Source organism: Oncorhynchus mykiss, chromosome 11 (genome assembly GCF_057628025.1).
Source record: "Oncorhynchus mykiss isolate SJ-2025 chromosome 11, ASM5762802v1, whole genome shotgun sequence".
In the NCBI taxonomy this organism is placed as follows: Eukaryota; Metazoa; Chordata; class Actinopteri; order Salmoniformes; family Salmonidae; genus Oncorhynchus; species Oncorhynchus mykiss.
The window spans coordinates 61,788,983-61,810,142 of NC_143032.1; the positions used below are offsets into that span (position 1 = coordinate 61,788,983).

A 21,160-nucleotide genomic window follows, 5' to 3' on the forward strand; every position below is an offset into this window, starting at 1 on the left:
CCATACAGTGCAATCGGGAAAGTATTCTGACCCCTTCACCTTTTCCACATTTTGTTACATTACAGCCTTATTCTAAAATGCATTAAATAAGAATTTCCTCAATCTACACAAAATATCCCACAATGACAAAGTGAAAACAGGTTTTTAGAAATGTTTGCAAATGTTTTAAAAATATTTACCTAAGTATTCAGACCCTTTGCTATGTTAATCAAAATTGAGCTCAGGTGCATCCTGTTTGCATTGATCAACCTTGAGATGTTTCTACAAATTGGAGTCCACCTGTCGTAAATTAAATTGATTGGACATGATTTGTAAAAAGCACACACCTGTCTATATAAAGGTCCTACAGTTGACAGTGCATGTCAGAGCAAAAAAACAAGCCATGAGGTCAAAGAAATTGTCCGTAGAGCACCGAGACAGGATTGCGTCGAGCCACATATCTGGGAAAAGGTACCAAAACATTTCTGCAGCATTGAAGGTCCCCAAGAACACAGTGGCCTCCGTCATTCTTAAATGGAAGACATTTGGAACCACCAAGACTTTTCCTAGAGCTGGCCGCCCGGCCAAACCAAGCAATCGGGGGAGAAGGTCCTTGGTCAGGAAGATGGCCAAGAACCCGATGGTCACTCTGACGGAGCTCCAGAGTTCCTCTGTGGAGATGGGAGAACCTTCCAGAAGAACAACCATCTCTCCTTTATTCCACCAATCAGGCCTTTATGGTAGAGTGGCGAGACGGAAGCCACTCTCAGTAAAAGGCACATGACCACCCACTTGGAGTTTGCCAAAAAGGCACCTAAAGGACCATGAAAACCAAGATTGAACACTTTGGCCTGAATGCCAATCGTCACATTTGGAGGAAACCAGGCACAGCTCATCACCTGGCCAATACCATCCCTACGGTGAAGCATGATGGTGGCAGCATCATGCTGTGGGGATGTTTTTCAGTGGCAGGGACTGGGAGACTAGTCAGGATCGAGGGAAAGGTGAATGGAGCAAAGTACAGAGAGATCCTTGATGAAAACCTGCTGCAGAGCGCTCAGGACCTCAGACTGGGGCTAAGGTTCATCTTCCAACAGGACAATGACCCTAAGCACACAGCCAAGACAACGCAGGAGTGGCTTCGGGACAAGTCTCTGAATGTCCTTGAGTGGCCCAGCCAGAGTCTGGACTTGAACCCGATTGAACATCTCTGGAGACCTGAATATAGCTGTGCAAAGTTGCTCCCCATCAACCTGACAGAGCTTGAGGATCTGCAGAGAAGAATGGAAGAAACTCCCCAAATACAGATGTGCCAAGCATGTAGCGTCATACCCAAGAAGACTAGAGGCTGTAATTGCTGCCAAAGGTGCTTCAACAAAGTACTGAGTAAAAAGAGTCTGAATAATTATGAAAATTTGATATTTCAAAAACCTGTTTTTGCTTTGTCATTGAGGTATTGTGTGTAGATTGATGAGGAGAAAAAACAATTTAATCAATTTTAGAATAAGGCTGAAACGTAACAAAATGTGGAAAAAGTGAAGAGGTCTGAATACTTCCAAATGCACTGTACACTGCATATACACCTACACAAACACACACACACACTTCTGCAGTCATCATATACTGCTGCTACTCTGTTCTTTATTTTACTCTTTATCATCTATCCTGATGCCTAGTCACTTTACCCTGCCTTCATTTGCATATCTACCTGAAATACTGTACCTCATACCCCTGTACATTGATCTGGTACTGGTATTCCCTGTCTGTATATTGCTCCATTCTTGTGTATTTTACTCCTCGAGTTACCATTTTTTACTATACATTTTTTTTTTACTCTGCATCGTTGGGAAGGGCTCGTAAGCAAGCATTTCACAGTAAAGTCTACACCCATTGAAAATCGACGTATGTGACAAATAAGAATGTGATTTGATTTATCCCAGGCCAGATTCACATTTCAAGCCTAAATCAAAAATGAACATTTCCAAAAGGTAACAAAAATATCAAAATACAGTCAACTTGATAATTTACATTCTTACCAACCATGAAAGAAACCTGCTAAACATGTTCGAATTTACCACCTGAAAATTACTTACTTACTGGCTGTTTACTAGCTCAATAACAACATGTTCATCCATTATCTTTCAGCAGGATCAAGAAAATGTAAGCCATTAGACAGTCATGGTCAAGGTGGGTAGCCCACGTCAAGAACTAGGGCATGTCAGTATGTCTACTATTGCTCTCTTTCTCAGATTCATTGGTTTAGAGAGAAGCACTTCTCCATGCCTGTCGGATCTGTTTCCATGGAGTCCCGAGAATGGAGGCAGTGATGAAGAAAAACACCAAGATGAGGCCCTTGGCCAGAGACAGGGAGTACGACTCACCTGGAGATAGAGGGGTGTAGGGAAAGAGTTAATCCTACTGTCATCATCCATTTAGCATATTTAATTAGTCACATTTTGGGACAGCAGAGTCTCACCTGTATAATACCTGGTGAGGGGGAAGGCAAGCTGGGGCCAGCACACATCGTTCCTGTCGCAGTCATACTCAGTAAAGTTAATCTGAAACCTGAAGGAGACCAGGGCAGAACCACATCAGAGTTTTATTCACTGCACTTACCAACTGTTCAACATAGTCAGGAAATCTTATACTGAGGCTATATTTAAATTCTCAGGCCTTTAGCCTTTCAGACTCACCTGGTTTTGGGTGGTCCTGTGTTGATGGAGATATCAGTGAAGGTGATGGAAGAGGTGACAGGGAAAGTCTGAATCCCAGTCGGCTCCAGACAGGGGTCACCCCCTCCACACTCAAACTTCCAAGTGGACACATGGTCACTGTGGAGAGGCAACACTCACATCAGAGACAGTGGAGTAAACAAGGAGGACTTTATTCAATCACACATCCAATCAATGCATTGTAATGGGCCCGTCCTGAGTATGAACAGAAGGTCAGCACAGACAGAAAGGAAAGATGTTTGTGATGGCAATGGACAGTGTTGTAGGCTGTTACCACATACCTGACTTCCACTGCTTGTATCTCCCGCTGAGGCAACCCCCCCACCACCTCTGTCACAATGCTCCTAACGTGGATGTGCCGGTGGGAGGGAATCCCAGAACATATTCCAATACCACCACCCACAGGCTGGTTGGAGTTCAGTTCTACAACTGTTGGTTATTCAGTGTGTTGGATACAGAAGTGCAATTGAAGCAAGCAACAAAGCCAAAATAATGAATTAATAGGGTGAATATTTTGGCTAATATTTAGATGAATTTAACAGTTAAAGTTTGAAAGGTTTCTACTCTACTCACAGCTAATGTTCAACCAGTCAGTCAGGTTCAGAACATCTGGGTCTCCATTCCTCGCTATGTGTGTTGCTGTGCTCAGTGCCCTCTGAAGAGAGGCCACATTCTGACTAGCAGAGGTAAAAATAAAAAAAAAAGGAGGTCAAACATTTTACAGGAGACATGGATCCTTTCCATTTGCAGGCATGAGCTGTAATTTGATCAACTCCAGAAATGCTATTTATCTGTGTGTGTGTTTCAAGTTTCTAAGTTGTATTATCGCATGCACAGTATGTGTAAAACAGTACGGGACACACTCTTTTTACACGACTTCGATACAAAGATTTTCGTAGCAGGTTAGGAGAGCATTTTCGCTAACCCTAACCCTTTTCTTAACCTTAACCTCAGTCTCCTAACCTGCTACGAAAAAGTCGGTGTCGAAGTGGCGTGAAAATAGTTTTTTTGTGTATCCAGTGACTCACCTAAGCAGGCTACATTGGGTCAGGTTCTGTAGGCTCACAGGTAACAGACATCCTGCAGTTGAATTCTCCCCAAATAGTACTATTCTCCCCTCAGAGGCACACAGTCCACTGCTTACTGAAAACAGAAATAGAAAAACATGAATACACATACACTAACAGGCCACAAGCCATCCAACAGCTGTAACTGCTGGTTCTCACAATAGTCTAATCAAAGTGCCTAAGCTAAAATATGTAATATATTTTTGATGTGTAGAGTTAAATAATTGAGACCTTTCAAAGCCGTTGATTTTTCAGTGCACTATCCATGGTACAAAGACGACCGTTACCTGGCTTCCAAAGATTGACTGGGGTCCTCTGTATGACTGTTCCATTCCCCAAGGTGTCCACAATCCCACCAATCACAGGCCTGCCCACCTGGTAACCTGAGAGATTACACAAGGCTTTGTCTGTAAATCAGTGAAACTAGTCTCATCTTTTTATGTTGCACATTAAGATCCCCATTATGAAACGCTTAGAAAAAGTGTATTAGGTTGCACAAACCTGGGTTCCCCGAGTTGGGCTGAGCCAAAGCATCTCCATTCAGAAACACAACTGAATAGCTGGCTGTCAAACCCACTGTGAGAAACACATAAAAGCAGGACAATTATCTGTTAAATCATTAACAAACACAACGTCAGCGTTGATAAGGATAATTAATGATACTACAAATACCCAGTAATGCCCAGCATGTAAAAACTAAACAAAAGAGGCCCTTACCACTAGCAGAAAGGACATTCCCAAGTATGCGGGTTAGTGTGATATTTGTGAGACCATTCCCTTTCCAGAAGAATTTGTAATTTAAGGCCAAGGTCACATTTTCACACAGCAGTCTGCCATCTTCAGCCACAGGACTCGCGACAAAGGGCCTCAGATCAACAGCCATTTTATCTGTGACATCCACTGTGACCACACCTGAAATGTTTCCCCAATGACCACACAAAGCAAATCAAATCAATCAGAAAAAGTTGAAAAAGTAAGTAATTGTTCTGATCATAGAGAGAGAGAGAGTACCCCCTTGGCCATCCCTGACTTGCACCCTCAGCTCAGTTGGTGTCGTCTGTAAGGGGGGTCCAGTTGGGCAGGAAAGGAGACGGGTCACACACTGCGCTTGGAAGTTTTTCAAAAATGCCACAGGGGCATTATCTACACACTGGCCAACCAGGGAGTTCTGAGGAATTAAGACATAAATTAGACATATCAGATGGCATAGACGACAAAACACTTTGCTTTGAGCCACAGAGACTTCTGACTACATTTACAAACACACAGTTTAAACACAGAGAGAGAGAGAGAGAGAGAGAGAGAGAGAGAGATTCAGACACACAAGTCTAACCTGAGGAATGGTGAAATACTGATCACTTATGGTGAAAATGGGATCCCCCTGCTGGTAGATATGTGTGGGCAGTGGAGCTGACAGCACTGGCATTTGGAAAGATGGCCTGGGCTTTGGTGTGCTGGAGCACATATAGAAGAAGGCATAACACATATTAGGTTGATGCAGTAAAGGAGATATAGCAAAAACAAAAACTCTATCAATTAAGATTGAAGTCTATGTTTATCAAGACAAAACTGTCTTAAGGAAATAGACGGCGCCTCACATTGTGTCCCCTTCATAAAAGAGTCCAAGGAAGGGATTGTTTTCAGGCAGGGAGATGACACAGAGAAATGGAAACCAATCAGGGGCATTTTCAGCAGACTGTGCAATGCACAGGTAATCAGGAACTGGAGAAACTTCCCCTCCAAAGGGCCCCGAAAGACACTGGCCCTGAAACAGCTTCAGGGCTTCAGGGGAACAGTCCTGGGGGAGACACATGACAGAAACACCATTACCTGATGGACAGACATACATAATCAAAATGTCTACTCTAGCCAGAGAGCAAGCAGATTAGTACGTGTAAAGATGGATGTAAATACCTTGTCACAGCAGCATCGCACATCACAGGCTCCCACAGTGAGGTCGCAGGAACAGGAGCCCAGGGGCCGGTACACTTGGTTGGGAATTACTGTTTTGTTGTCTGGCAAAAATAAAAAAGCACTATTAATAAAGGGGGACAACCAGACAAACAAAATATCTCTTGGATTGATTAAAGATACCTACTTTAAAAAGAGCCAGACTTACCAGACACAGGTTCAGTGGGTAACACCTGGGCATAGATTCTAGCCTGGATTAGCAGTGAAGCCTGCGATGTGTTCCCCAGACAGGCAGACACACGTAGAGTCTCCAGCACACACAGTGGCTCAGGACAGCAGTCTGTGTCATTATTATTACCACACAGGAGCAGGCTGCGGTTCAGACTCAGCTGCACTCGCACTGTAGTCTGACACACAGGGAAAGAGAGAGGTTGCAGGGAGACAGCAATTAAGTGGCAAGAGTTATTTCCATGAAGAAAGTTCTGAATGGTGTCAATCATTTGGTGTCTTTGTGTGCAGACAAGACTATTTGGTTGCTAACAAAATATTTTATGTAAACTTAAACCATGAAAAATCAGCCCACTTGTGTGGTATGTGGTGCTGCTAAAAGGCCCGGTAGAGGTAGCAGTCATTTTTGGTAGCAGTGGTCAGGGGGGAGGGACTCTGTCGTGCTAAAAAAACAGCTCCTGATAAGAGCAGTATGTCACACACTTACCTTGCCCACCAACTCCTGTGTGAGAACCCACTGTGTCAGATCTTCTGAGCATGATGGGGGTGGAAGGCGACCTGTCAAAATGAATCCACAAAATGCATGTCATTGCTTACAAAACCCATGCCATGGACAATGACAAGTGCTCACTGACAACACCATACAAGTAGCTTATTTACCTGGGGGATTGGAGCGCGATAGAGAGCTCAGGGTCAGGGATATGCCAGATGTGTTTCCAAGCAAGAAAGCAGCCAATCTAGGTCCAGATGTGACGAGATACGACGGCTGAAAAACTAGAAAAGGGATTGCTGCTTGATGTTAGCCAGGTAACGTCAGCTAGCTAAAGTTAGCTAGCCTTAGTTCCACACATCATGTTAGTTGATTGATTGATGGAAAAAGTATGAGAGTTGAATGACTTACCGACATTGCTCTTTGCATCCGTAGTCAAAACAATCAGAAGAATGTATGCACATCGACATAGAACACGCGCAGAAAGTATATTAGCCATCGCAGATAATATCGGTTCACCAGGGAGTCGCCATTTTTACGAAGTGTTGTAGAGATGTCTAGCTATGGCAACGACATATCAACCAATCACAGCTTATACGATGACTTATTCTCTCGTGCTCCATAGAGGCCATGCCACTGTTCAGACAGTCAACAGCGACGCTTGTGGAGCCGAGTGTGTACTATATAAACAGACAAATAATCATGCAACTGTTAAAGAACGCTAACTTCTTAAAACCAACATGCAACATTATATATAATCTCTGCATGCACTCGAATTAATTTGCAACACAACATGAAAACAAAAGCATAATGTTGCAAAGATGATCTGTTGAGCCAATGTATAATCCTATACACTAGATGGCGGCAATTCATCAGCTCCAATAGTAGAGTTAAAATTACAAGGAAAAACACGAGAAAGGAAGCAAAAGCCTTAGGAATTAGCAAACAATGGTGCCTGTTGGATCAGTCGAAGGTCAAATGAAAGCTGTACTAGACTGTCTGGTCACTGAGGATAAAATACCCATAGATGCCAGCACTACTTTGAAGCTCTTCATAAACAACCTTGACGAGTGCTCAAGGTAAATCTGGTTGGGAAGTGCCTAATGTGAATAAAAAATATAAAAAATAAGTGCCTAATGTGTTTTCTCTGGCAGTTGTAGGGAAGAGCATGTGTAGCCTCACCTGTATTTGAATGATGTACTACTGCTTCTGCCAAAATATCTGGGATTTTGTGGCACAGGCAGTATGTGGTAGTGCAATGACTGGAACGAACTGCAAAAATCACTGAAGCTGGAGACTCATATCTCCCTCACTAACTTTAAGCACCAGCTGTCAGAGCAGCTCACAGATCACTGCACCTGTACATAGCCCATCTGTAAACAGCCCATCCAACTACCTCATCCCCATACTGTATTTATTTATCTTGCTCCTTTGCACCCCAGTATCTCTACTTGCACATTAATCTTCTGCACATCTATCACTCCAGTGTTTAATTGCTATATTGTAATTATTTCGCCACCATGGCCTATTTATTGCCTTACCTCCCTTATCTTACCTCATTTGCACACACTGTATACATACTTTTCCTATTGTATTATTGACTGTATGTTTGTTAATTCCATGTGTAACTCTGTTGTTGTCGCAGTTGTAAATGAGAACTTGTTCTCAACTAGCCTACCTGGTTAAATAAAGGTCAAATAAAAGAAATACATTTTTACCCCTTAACCACAAGGTTGCTGCTTCAAGCTCTGCAATGACTGTTCTCATTCAATCACTACGTTGGTGGCAGCAGTGGTATATTCTCTGCGGTCTCTGAGTGACTGGTTCAAGCCCACCACTGACTGTTCCTACCATCTTGTTACACATACATTGTTTGCCGTTTGTGTCACTGTCTCTTGATGGCATCACATATTGTCCCCACACCAGATACAAACATACACAGACGCACACAAACAACGACTACATCTCATCTGCCCAGTCCTGCATTCTCACACCCCCATCCCTAGTGCCTGCATTATTATTATAATATATTTTTCTACCTTTATTTAACTAGGCAATTATTGATTTTCACATGGCCTTAAATTGTACCAATTTGTTTTTCTCGGTCGCCCATGCTATTTCAATAATAAATCGTTTGAGTTTCCATGGTGATGTTTTCAATGATCAGTATTAACTCATTTGCTATCCTGAATATGTGTTTGATCATGTCATTACAGATGTTTCAACATCTGGCGAAAGTCAACCACCTTTTGGTTCTTAGAGAGATCCAACCCTGTTTGTCCACTATAGTGGAAAATTACAAATCTTATTGTTCTAAAAAATAATCCATGGTTAGAAGTATTCTTTAGCAATGCAGTAATGTTTCAGCAGCTTTCCTTTTCAGACCTCCACAGAGGTCATCCTTTTTGTCTTCTGTTTTAGTGTGAGTGACATTGTCAATATGAACAGTGATCTTGTTGGCCTCGTTTTAAGTTCCATGTTATATCATACCCGCAAGACATGCTAACCTCTCACTATTACAATAACAGGGGAGGTTAGCATTTTTGGGGGGGATATGATATTTATGTCTGTGTAACTCTCTCACTCATTATAATTATTTACGATTCATTCAGGATTATCTGTAATAATGGTAGCATCCACATTAATGTAAAAGTGTTTAGAAATATTCTTATTTACAATAAAAGTGACTCCAAAATGACACAATACATTATGTACTATTCATTTCTATTGGGCACAAAATAATCTGAAATATAACCTAAACAAACAGCAAATGAATCCAACAAGTTTGTAGTCACAAGTTTGATGTAGTCATTGCGTGCTATGAATATGGGACCAAATGCTTAACTTTTGACTACTTTAATACACATACAGTTGAAGTCAGAAGTTTACATACACTTTAGCCAAATATATTTCAACTCAGTTTTTCACAATTCCTGACATTTGATCCCAGTAAAAATGTACTGTTTTAGGTCAGTTAGGATCACCACTTTATTGTAAGAAAGTGAAATGTCAAAATAATAGTGGAGAGAAGGATTTATTTCAGCTTTTATTTCTTTCATCACATTCCCAGTAGGTCAGAGGTTTACATAGACTCAATTAGTATTTGGTAGCATTGCCTTTAAATTGTTTTAACTTGGGTCAAATGTTTCGGGTAGCCTTCCACAAGTTTCCCACAATAAGTTGGATTAATTTTGGCCCATACCTCCTGACAGAGCTGGTGTGGGCCTCCTGTTTTAGGCCTCCTTGCTCGCACATGCTTTATTAGTTCTGCCCACACATTTTCTATAGGTTTGAGGTCAGGGTTTTGTGATGGCCACTCCAATACCTTGACTTTGTTGTCCTTAAGCCATTTTGCCACAACTTTGGAAGTATGCTTGGGGTCATTGTCCATTTGGAAAACCCATTTGCATCCAAGCTTTAACTTCCTGCCTGATGTCTTAGATGTTGCTTCAATAAATGCACATAATTTTCCTTACTTATGAAGCCATCTATTTTGTGAAGTGCACCAGTCCCTCCTGCAGCAAACCACCCCCACAACATGATGCTGCCACCCCCGTGCTTCACGGTTGGGATGGTGTTCTTCGGCTTACAAGCCTCACAATTTTTCCTCCGGACATAACAATGTATGGGATGTACAGCATCATTCTCTGACAATTCATATCTAATTTACCTTCAACAATCATGTTGCGTGCATATTTAGTTAGTATGGTTAAACCGTGTGTGTGCTAAACTGCTAACTGGTTTTCTCTCCAGGGCCTAGAGGTGTTGCAGTCTCGCTGTACGTCAATGACCCGGCAGGCGGCAGGACTGCCAATGCTCATCCTGTGAGTGGTGTCAGCAGAGGAGGCCAGTAAGGCTCTGTCCCTCCTGGCCCACAGCATACACACCCTTCTGGGCACAGCCAGAGCCCCTCTGCCCCAGGACTGGGACAAGACACTGGTCCTGCCACAGGTAACACACATCATCAATGCACCAAACATAAGTTAGCCAGATATACAGTGCCTTCAGAAAGTATTCATACCTCTTGACTTATTCCACATCTTGTTATGTTACTGCCTCAATTCAAAATGGATAGATTTTTTTTTTACCAATCTACACACCCTTACCAATGTACTTGCAATTATTCTCGAATGAGCGGCAGTTCATGTGCAAAGGATTAGCATTTCAAAGTATATGATTATAGACTGTGTAATGAATCCATTTTGTCTATCCCGCTCTCTCTCAGTCCACACCCCCTTCCCTTTGTCCACCTAGCCGTCATATCGGTTTAGCCCACTAGGGAATCTTCCCTATCATTGTTAGTAACCAATATCTACTGTTTGTTTGTTTATGTGTTTCTGTGATTATTTAGTTAGTTAGTAAATAAATGATTAAGCCAATTGGTGTATAGAGGATTTATAGTAAAAGCTGGGTTCGTGCAGATAACCAATAATTTACGACGTTCAGATGAGATTGACGTGAGGTAAAGAATAATTCATTAATAGAAGACTAATTAATCAGATATTAAAATATCTGAACAGTTATATTCAGAAAAGTCTAACTTTGTAATCTGAAGATTTTCCGTGGTGCCCCGACTTTCTAGTTAATTAAATGTACATGATTAGTTTAATCACGTAATAATAATTAGAGAATTGATTTGATAAACAGTCTTCATCTTTAATGATGCCAAAGACATGACACCACTATGCTCAAAGGGTTATTATTTTTACCTGTCTATCAATAGGTGCCCTTTGTGAGCTATTGGAAAATCTTCCTGGTCTTTGGGGTTGAATCTGTGTTTAAAATTCACTGCTCGACTGAGGGACCTTATAGATACTTTTATGTGTGGGGTACAGAGATGAGGTAGTCATTCAAAAATGCTGTTAAACACTATTATTGGACACAGATTGAGTCCGTGCAACGTATTATGTCACTTGTTTGCATATTTTTACTTTTTAACTTATTTTGGCTAATCGTAACAAAGGAGTTGAATACTTATTCACTCAAGGCTTTTCATTTTTTATTAATTAGTAAAAAATAAATAACATCATTCCAGTTTGACATTATGGGATACTGCGTGTAGGCCAGTGACAAAATATCTAAATTTAATACATTGTAAATTCAGGCTGCAACACAAAATGTGGAAAAAATCAAGAGGGTATGAATACTTTCTGAAGGCACTGTACCTGCACGTTACCTACCACCAACACAGATGAGATGCACAGCCATAGGGATACTCAAGTACAGCATTCTGTCTAATTTTGGCTTTCCCCCTCCTCTCCCCCAGGTGTGTGCAGTCAACACCCTACAGGCCCTGGTACGGGGCTCTGGGCTGAGGGTAGTTGTGCTGCAGTTTACCCAGGCTGTGGCAATGCTGTCCCTGACCCTTCTCAGCTCCCACTGCTGGACCATGAGGAATGCTGCCCTACTGTAAGACCTCCTCTCCTCTCACAACTGTAATGCACACACACAGAGTAAAATCTCACATTTCAGTGTAATTTGTATTGTCTTAAACTGACCAAATCAAAAATGTAATTCTATAGACCGGGCAAAAATCTATTAGGCCCACTTGAGTGGTCTGCTCCAATTTGTTTCATGTAGCTGTCAGACATGCATGTTAAATTATTGATTTGTTATTGTGCGCCCTCTGACTGAACTCTTTCCCATGCACAGGCGCTCTGTGCTCCAGGATGCTGGGTCAGTGCTCTGGGGGTGAGGAGGACTCCACCCAGCATGTCATGTCTCCCCTCCTGCCTTCTTCACCCAGTTTCTGGCCATTTTGAGCCTGTAATCGAACCCACAAATGCTGATGCTCCAGATACTCAACTAGTCTAAAGAAGGCCAGTTGTATTGCTTCTTTAATCAGCACAAGTTTTCAGCTGTGCTAACATAATTGCAAAAGGGTTTTCTAATGATCAATTAGCCTTTTAAAATGATAAACTTGGATTAGCTAACACAACGTGCCATTGGAACACAGGAGTGTGTAACGGTTTTCTTGGTGATAAGGAGAGTCGGACCAAAATGCGGCGTGTCTATTGCAATCCATGTTTAATGAAGTAACACACTAAACACAAACACTATCAAAACAATAAACTTAACGAAAACCGAAACAGCCTATACTTGTGTAACCTAGCACAGAACAATGACATCAGGACAATCACCCACGACAAACTCAAAGAATATGGCTGCCTAAATATGGTTCCCAATCAGAGACAACGATAAACACCTGCCTCTGATTGAGAACCACTTCAGACAGCCATAGACTTAGCTAGAACACCCCACTAGCTACAATCCCCATACATACACACCACATACAAAAACCCATGCCACACCCTGGCCTGACCAAATAAATAAAGATAAAAACAAAATACTTTGACCAGGGTGTGACAGAGTGATGGTTGCTGATAATGGGCCTCTGTACGCCCATGTAGATATTCCATTAAAAATCAGCCGTTTCCAGCTACAATAGTCATTTACAGAATTAACAATGTCTACACTGTATTTCTGATCAATTTGATATTTTAATGGACAAAAAATGTGCTTTTCTTTTAAAAACAAACTTTTGTCATCCTGTTAAAGGATGACAAACCTGTATGTTCAGTTAGGCACATAATCATTTACAGTGTTCTGTGCGTCCATGAGTACCCTGCTCCATTTGACAGGAGACTGGCAAGGTCCCAGGACCACTGTGCTCACAAACGTCTGCATGGATAGCTACTGCAGATCAGAGCCATCCTGGACTGAGCTCTATGCACACACAGCTGAGGGTTTACAGAACAGAATAAAAGGGAAAGATTCCATTGAGGTCATAGAGATCCTTTAATTCATGTTATTTTAAATTCAGTGATTGTCAGGTTTTATCATCTGTTTTCTATTTCCCCGGCCCTCTCCCTGATGTGATGTGGTGGGCCATGTAGAGTCCAGACTATGGCTGGTGATGGAGGTTCAACATTTCCCACTGGTGCGGGGGGCCTACCTGGGAGTGACAGGCATGCTGTGGGGGCGCTGCTCACAGGGGTTCCTCAACCAGCTGAGTAATGTACTCCAGGCAGAGCTGCACTCACCACAGGCTCCAAGTATCTCTCTCGCTTTCTCTCTCTCACTCACTCACTCACTCACTCACTCACTCACTCACTCACTCACTCACTCAATCACTCACACTTTTCCAGAAACAAAGTTCAGTCATGATGTGCTAACTAACCACATTGTGTTTGTGTTAACCATCCCACCATACAGAAGGTTTATGACATGATTTGTGAACCTTACAGGTTGGGTGCACCTCCTTCCGGCTCTATCGACTTCTTGTGTGCAGAGCCCAAGTGGGTTTGGGTGTGTTTATCCTCTGAGAGCTCCGACCTGAGGCTGCCATTGGTCAGTTGGGCGGCGATGGTTTGGGACCAGCATGCAACAGGTGCTGCAGATGGCACTGCAGGTGAGACATGAATGCCGGTATGGACTTGAGCATGCTGGGAAAGTTACCCTGCCCAAAACCTACTGACAGTTTTCATGGACTAGTTTTCAACGCACAATATGAGGAAACCAAGGCATTAAAGATATGTTTGACTTAAAACACACTGCTGCATGGGGCTGAAATCAAGCTGAGAATCTTTTATTTTCTCCTGAAATGGGTGTGTATCAGCTCACAGCTATTATATACTAACTTATCAGGCAGACCTGAACAAGACCAGTCAAGGATATCCGTCCTTTTTCTCTGTTGTGTCAAAGTCATTATGGGTTCGCTGAGATTGTTTTATTAAAGAAAACTAAGTCAACACTGCACTACATTCTCTCCATAACCCATTGGTGACCAAATAGTGTTCTGCCTTTCAGTCCGCAAATGTTTCCTGTAGCATAGTCTGATAAGAGCTCTTGATCCTTCCTCTATATAAAGAAAACATTATTTTGCCTTTGATAAAAGCCCCATAGGTCCAATCAATGTGCTTGTGTCAGTGCCCGTGTTACACCTCCTTCAGTTTCTGGAAAGCTAAGTGTCCCCACCTATTGGCTGCCCTTTTAGTCCCTTTAATGACTCCACATTCCTGAATTGACAATGCTGACCTGACCTTGCTGTGTGTTATGTTGAATGGTGTTTAACATTGCACTCTGCTCCGTCCTGAAGGAGGCACTGTTAGACCAGAGTGTGGAGTACAGCAGGATATACTGTATCTGAAAGCCCTAGTGGCAGTGATGACTCTGTCCCAGGACCCATCTCCTTCTCCCACACTGGATGGTCCTGCTGCTGGAGTGTGTGGAGCTGCTGCTGGTGGCCCTGGCGGGCAACAGAAGGGGGTACAGAGTTCCTCTCCCAGACCCTGTGGGATGCAAGCCTGCTGCTCTCCCAAAGGTCAGGATACAGATTCAGCACACCACACTCTTCTCTGTTTTTGCCATGATTTATTACACTGTACAATAACATGTCATTATGGTGTCAGAGACAAAAAACATGCAGAAACCTTCAGAGTATTTTTCTTCTCCCTCTATCTCAATCTTCAGACATCTCTGTTTCCTCGCTGGTGCAGTCTGTTGGAGGTCCACCTGGCCCCGAAGGCCCCTGAGGCTCTCAGGATTGCCTGGGGCCTGTCTGGCTGGGACCCCCTCACTGAGCACGGCCCTGAGGGACCACACTCCTCTCCCTGTCTTCAGCACCAGGTAGAGATCTAGAGCAGGGTCGTAGATTAAAAAGTACAGTATACTATACCTACTGACCTTCTCACAATCTGCTGTCGTTTATCTCATCTCATCATGATAATATCCTCTACTTGTGCTTCCTATGCATGTTGATCAACACAGTGCTTTACCTGCTGCAGGATGAGAGTAGGCCAGGAGAGGAGGAGGGGAGAGGAGCTTGTACCTGATGCAGGTCAATCAGGCTCTGCCCTTCCTGCTGGAGCTGCTGCTGGAGGAATACTGGGATAATGCTGGTACCCTGGAAGTGTTGCTGTGTCACCTTCCCCAGTCTGACCTGAGACCTGTACTGAGGGAGGCCAGGGACACTGGGTGAGTTACCGCACTCACAGGCAATTAACAAGCTCTTGTAAACAGAATATTAGCGGTGAGCAATTTAGTGTTTTTTGAGGTTGGTTCAATTATTCTTTTTAAATATCACGGTTTCGGCTTCTATTCTTTTTCTATTCTTCTTTTTCTATTCTTCTTTTTTTAATTTTTTTACATTAAATGCAATATGCATTATGTGAGTTGAATGCTGTAACAACACAGAATAAAACAATTCATAATGTATTATTTAATTCCAAGTCATCATCTCATCTGTCTGACAAAAATCACTATTTTAGTAGTTCTTCAAAGTAAGTAAGGCATACATTTGACTGCTGAATACCAATACCTCATGAAGCAACTGCTCTCTATGCCATGATTTATAACTTATAAGAGCCCTGATAATTAACTACATTGACCCTGATCTATTGCATGGCTATTTGTCCTGTCTGTGTTTCTTTTACGCCTGCTAGATAAGAGACAGAAGCAATGGAGTATGGTCATTGTAGTTAATTATCAGGTTTTCTGTGCTAAACTATGCAGAACATTGGTCTGTTGGAAACTACAACTCCTTACTACATTGCACAGTTCGGGCTTGATCTGATTTATCTCTAGAGAAACTGCAGCATAATGTGCACATTGAGCCCGTTGAAAAAAAACGAACCAAATGGAATTTAAATAATTGAACCGATGTCTGTCAATTACTTGTTTAAAAAACGAAAAATAGCCGACATTTCGGTTAATCGCTCATCACTACAGAATATGTATTTTGTCATTCAGTCTTATGTTCTTTTTTTGTTGTTCATTGTTCACTCTGTGTTTCACAGGTGTGCTAGTCTCTATGAGCAGGATGAGGCCAACTTGTTTGCAGAACCATCTGTGATGTCAGCATCTCGGGTTCCATACCTGCTTCAGCTCGCTGAAAAGATGTGTCAGTGGTGGCAGAGCGCGTGGGTGTGTGCGCCAGGGAGAATGTTACAGACCTGCTGGAGAACCTTGGGGTCTGCAAAGACCTCCAGCCAGGTAACACAGAGGCCAAGGGCCACATATTTACCGATCGTGTCTAACTGTTCTTCCATTCTAGGTGAGCCTCGGCCCGGCCTGGTTGGCTCTTCTCGTGGATTTTGGTTTCCATGGTGGCCTGTTGGCCAGGCCAGTATTCCTCCTGTGGCTGCTGGAAATGTCTGACCTACGGCCCCCTCTGTGATCCTAAGAGTTTATGTAAGAACGTCCAGGAAATTACCTGAATGCTCAGCCAGAACGGTATCCAGTTGCCTGCTACCTTTACTGCAGCTATGACTGGAGACCTGCCTGGATGATACAGTAGTCTGGTTTATTTATTGCCTTAGGACCTCCTCTTTGATGATTTAAGTCCAGAATAAATACATCCATGGATGCTGTATGAATGCCTACGGAAGTTACAAACTATGTGGACTTTGAATGGACACTCTGCAGCTGCTTAATTCCTATGTTCCTATCCCACACTACAGTACAGTACAATGCAGTAGCATTTGGCAGGCAGGCTCTCAGATGAGTAATGTACGAGAGCTGACTGACTACAGCCAGATGAATGGCAATGATCAGATTACTCACTGCTGCTGATGAGAGGCCTGCTAAGTTTTGAACAGCTATAACCTATGGAGAGCCTCTCCTTACACCTACAATGCCTGAGCTGAGTGTCTATACTGACTCATCCAAAGAGCCTCATTTCAGTTGATGCTATTGTTTGTTTTATTAACATTGTGTTCGTGCATTTGCATGTCTGTGTAATAATAATGCAACCGTGATGCAAGTAATGTTTTGCATTGTTTTAAAAGTTATGTTTTTAATGTCATAGATTAAATAATCTATTCAAGTGGGATTGTCCTCTCTTTCCTATAGCCTTTCATGTTTAGATGTGTTTTATCTGTAGCCCAACGTTAAATCCCTCTGTTGTACTTGACTAGACCATGAACAAAGCCCCTCTGTGAGGATATGCATACAGCTCTGACTCCCTAGACCGGTTCCAACTGCCTCTGACCACTCCTGGTGTAACTGTCATACCCCCAGCAGCCACAGCAAGGCACCCTCCTTAATTTCAGTCTACAGTAAACTACATTGCCTTTTCTTTTCTCCTGTTGATTGATTGAAATTATTATACAATTTTTTTTTTTAAATACATACTTAAGGGTGCTCAAGCCAGTGATGCCTCAACATACAATTTAAGAAAATCATCAAAGATGACATTTAATAAAGGAAGGGGGGAATGCAGCATTGGTAGTGGAAAACAATAGAGTATCACAGCATTAAAACCTAGCATCATACAAGGAAATGGTTCCAATTGTTTTTCCAGCATTCATTTTTCCTATAGGGGATTTTTAGAAACACTTAAAATAAGGGCTGTGTTTCATGTAGGTTTACCCTGGCATGACGTTTAGATAACCGTGTAAATCTCTCTAGGATAAGGTGACTTTTATCAATATGTTCACCTGTATTTCCCCCTACAAAAAATGAATGCTAATTAGCTGCTAATGTGGCCATCATAAAGAACTACTAATGACATGATGATCTGGACAAGACAGGAGCTTGCAGGGATTTGTAATCTTGCCTGATGTCTACTTTGATTCTAATTCACATTTTCTAATCTGCGCGTAAATAGTGCTTAATATATTGATAAAAGTCACCTTGTCCTGGAGAGATTTACATGGTTATCAAAACATCACACCAGGATAAACCTACATGAAACACAGCCCTTATGTTAAGTGTTTCTAAAAGTCCCTATGGGAATAATAAATGGTGGAAAAATGATTGGAACCATTTTCCTGTTTGACCGCTAGGTTTTATTGGTATTATGACACCTCCACTGTGGGGTTCTATTACAGAAAAAAATAGTTGTTTGTTTCATAAAATAAGCTAATTAGTAAAGTTCCATTTCCTATTAAACTACTCTGGACAGGTACATCTCCCTGGTCTCGCATACACCTAATACATACAACAATCAACGTCTTATACATACACAAGACAATCACAATATGATACACCAAAGGCAGACCATATGCTACCCTGGGTATTTTCTTCTCACCCACGTACTGTAGTCTTACGACTCACTTCTTCTTTCTATATTAGCTACGTCTTATTGGGTTTCATCTGCAGCAGAGAGACTCAGACGGTGACGTAATGCCAGCAGTAGGCCGGCAGCAGTAGAGACAGACAGACAGCATGGGAATACAAGGCTTTATGCTCCGTTAGTGGTCGGCCTTCTTCCTGGATAAGTGTCCATTGTCAGACCGCCTGCCTCCCTCCGTCAGATGAAGATGATTGACTGTACTGTAGAGCTGCTGGTTTCCCTGCAACACCCTACACACTGGAACAGCCTTACATCATAATCATTACAGCAGTCCACTCCTTTTGTTGGAGATGTGCATCTATCAGTGCAGGCAAATATTTGATAAGAGGCTACAGCTACTGTGCTGTCCACCTTCTTTGGAAGCATTTGTGTGTACATTGGGTCTGAATGACCTTTTCTAATATGTCCTTGATGTGCTTGGAGGAGGTCAGTGTGATCATGTGTGATGTAGTGTCATTGAGGCGAGGAGCGTATACACCAGATGTGATCAACAGTCAGACAAATAATACAATTCTGCCTTCTTGGCCTTGGAGGAAATAATAGTGTGGTTCCAGGATGTGGAGGGCAGCACACAAAGGGGGTAGTGATAACTTAAGAAAACAAGAGTCTATTATCTGAACGTTTGATTCTGAAAAATGAGAGACACAGAGATATAAACGGTGTGTATAATCTTACAGGATTTAAATAGGTCTAAGAGCAGGTACAATACTATAGCACTAACATAATCTACTGATTTACCCATTGTGATACCAACACTGTGTTCTTTGAAAACAAACAGTACAAATGTTTCTATGTGAACTCTGTGCTACTTACAGACAGACAAATGACGTTGTGATTTCGGTCCTTGAGCATGTCTGAACACTGAACTAAAAAATACATTATGAAATGAATAAGGGAAATAACTTGTGTAATCTTATACACAACATTTGAGTATTTTCTTGCTCCTTTCACTTCAGTGTTGTTTCCTTGTCTGGCTCACTCTAACTATGACCTACTTAACTGTCCAAATGTTTTTCCATGGGAAACTTTCCATAGATAATTAAGAAAATTAAAGTTGGGCATTTTCCAGAGTGTGTGTGTCGGTGTGTGTGTGTGTGTGTGTGTGTGTGTTTGTCGGTGTGTGTGTTTCCTGCACTCTGGCTAGGGTTTAATAGGAACCTGGAGGCAGACCATCTGGCCTTGTTAGAGCCTTTGTTACCCTTCCCTGAGACTGCAGGGTTACCTGGATACAGTCTCAGAGGTTTTCATTAAGTCTGTGTCTATGTAATGAAATGATTAGCCACGGCAGACAGGAACAAGGCCAAGTAAGCATCAAGGCTTTTATGAGCTGTGTGTTCCATTTAAGGTCACAAGGAATCTGCTTTTCCACTCACTGACATATCACTGCCAGTCTTCTGTTCTGGTTAAGAAAACAATAAGAGGGAACATTCACACTTTACTCAGCATCAACACAACATTATTTTTAGGTCAACTCAATGTAAAGAGCTAATCAAATATATGAAGTCAGTTTGAATAAGATTGGTTTTAAGTTCCTCTTACACTGCTATCAGCAGCAGTGGGTATTTGTGTTTACATGAGAGAAAAAGAGAGTGTGAGAGAGAGAGGGAGAATGTTTGTATTGGTAATTGACAAAGCAGGCTGACATTTGTGTGAAAAGCCGCTGCTGAGTGAACGCTGACTGAGTCATGCTCTGTTAGTGGCCTGTGGCTCTCTCCTTCTGCTGGGGTCAGCCAACAATGACAGGGGCCTCTCTCCTTTAAGCACCCAGCTGCCTGCACAAGGAGAGGAGATAGCATTTAACATTGGCCTCCTTCGGTCCCCATGCCCTTATGAAGTCTTGGCCTGTCAGTGACATCAACATGGGTCAGTGACTGAGGCTGAGGGAGAATACAGTAGGGTTGAGAGAGAGGGGCTGTGTGGGGGGATGGAAGGGTCTGTCTGGGATAAAGTGTTGAATGTAATGTCTATTGCCAGCATTATTTTATAGGGTGTGTCTGATAATAATTCAAGTAACTCTGACACTAAAGTAACATAGTCCTTCAAATATTGTGAATATTTTTGGTAAAAGTTTCTCTGGGATTAGACCTCCTGTAAGTAAAAAGCCACAGGGAAGTTGAAATCTCTGTCAACAAAATTTGCGGAAAGTATTGTATTTAGAATGAAGGCAAATAAATCATTAGAGTGGTTTGTTCACATAAAAAAAGTGTTTTATTTTAGTGTTAAAAGCAGGAATGTCTGAATAGTAAACGAATCCAGTATGTGTTGGCAGAGTGTGAGTTTTTTGGGAAAATCTTTGGACAGCTCAGGAAGGCAGAGATTTGAGATATACAGTGGAACAGTGTCTGGACTCTGAACAGTCTCTAAAGTGATGTTTTGGAAGCTTGCAAAGTAGGGCAGTGGGGCAAATTATTTATGAGTACTGTAATGTGCTCTATTTGGCCTAGTGGGCCAGCAGGATAAATGGTGAACAAACAAGGGAGACGGGTTTCAATGCTGCTACTGTACAGGGAGATTGTTCCTTTTTTCTTTCGCTGCATTTATTTTTTCTTTCCATGTATCCTGCAGCCTATAATCTGATTGGCAGGGCAGTTCTATGCTGCCAAAGGAGGAGATCAAGTCTTACCACCATAAAAAAAAGATTGGAAAAAACTGATCAGTGATCAGTATAACAAGGCCC

General features: G+C 42.2%; 1 protein-coding gene and 1 long non-coding RNA gene across 3 annotated transcripts; one reads left to right on the top strand and one right to left on the bottom strand.

Moving 5' to 3' along the window:
- Nucleotides 1–1,450: 1,450 nt before the first annotated feature.
- tctn2 (tectonic family member 2) lies at nucleotides 1,451–7,053 on the bottom strand. Of its 2 annotated transcripts, none has more exons than XM_021621656.3 (17): nucleotides 6,819–7,053; nucleotides 6,578–6,691; nucleotides 6,405–6,475; nucleotides 5,898–6,096; nucleotides 5,693–5,793; nucleotides 5,377–5,576; nucleotides 5,112–5,232; nucleotides 4,790–4,946; nucleotides 4,496–4,690; nucleotides 4,280–4,354; nucleotides 4,066–4,161; nucleotides 3,740–3,854; nucleotides 3,285–3,388; nucleotides 2,993–3,140; nucleotides 2,673–2,810; nucleotides 2,456–2,544; nucleotides 1,451–2,360 (listed from the first exon to the last, which is right to left on the bottom strand). In XM_021621656.3, exons 1-17 carry the CDS (start codon nucleotides 6,904–6,906, stop codon nucleotides 2,239–2,241), a joined length of 2,133 nt encoding a protein of 710 aa, XP_021477331.3. In that variant the 5' UTR covers nucleotides 6,907–7,053; the 3' UTR covers nucleotides 1,451–2,238. The 2 variants fall into 2 exon arrangements, with proteins under 2 accessions (XP_021477331.3, XP_021477330.3); XM_021621655.3 differs by having other exon boundaries at nucleotides 6,578–6,706.
- Nucleotides 7,054–14,879: 7,826 nt separating this feature from the next.
- LOC149979655 (uncharacterized) lies at nucleotides 14,880–16,334 on the top strand. Its single transcript, XR_016484627.1, has 3 exons — nucleotides 14,880–15,035; nucleotides 15,194–15,383; nucleotides 16,205–16,334. It is a non-coding gene; the product is annotated as an uncharacterized LOC149979655 (long non-coding RNA).
- The last annotated feature ends 4,826 nt before the right edge of the window (nucleotides 16,335–21,160 follow it).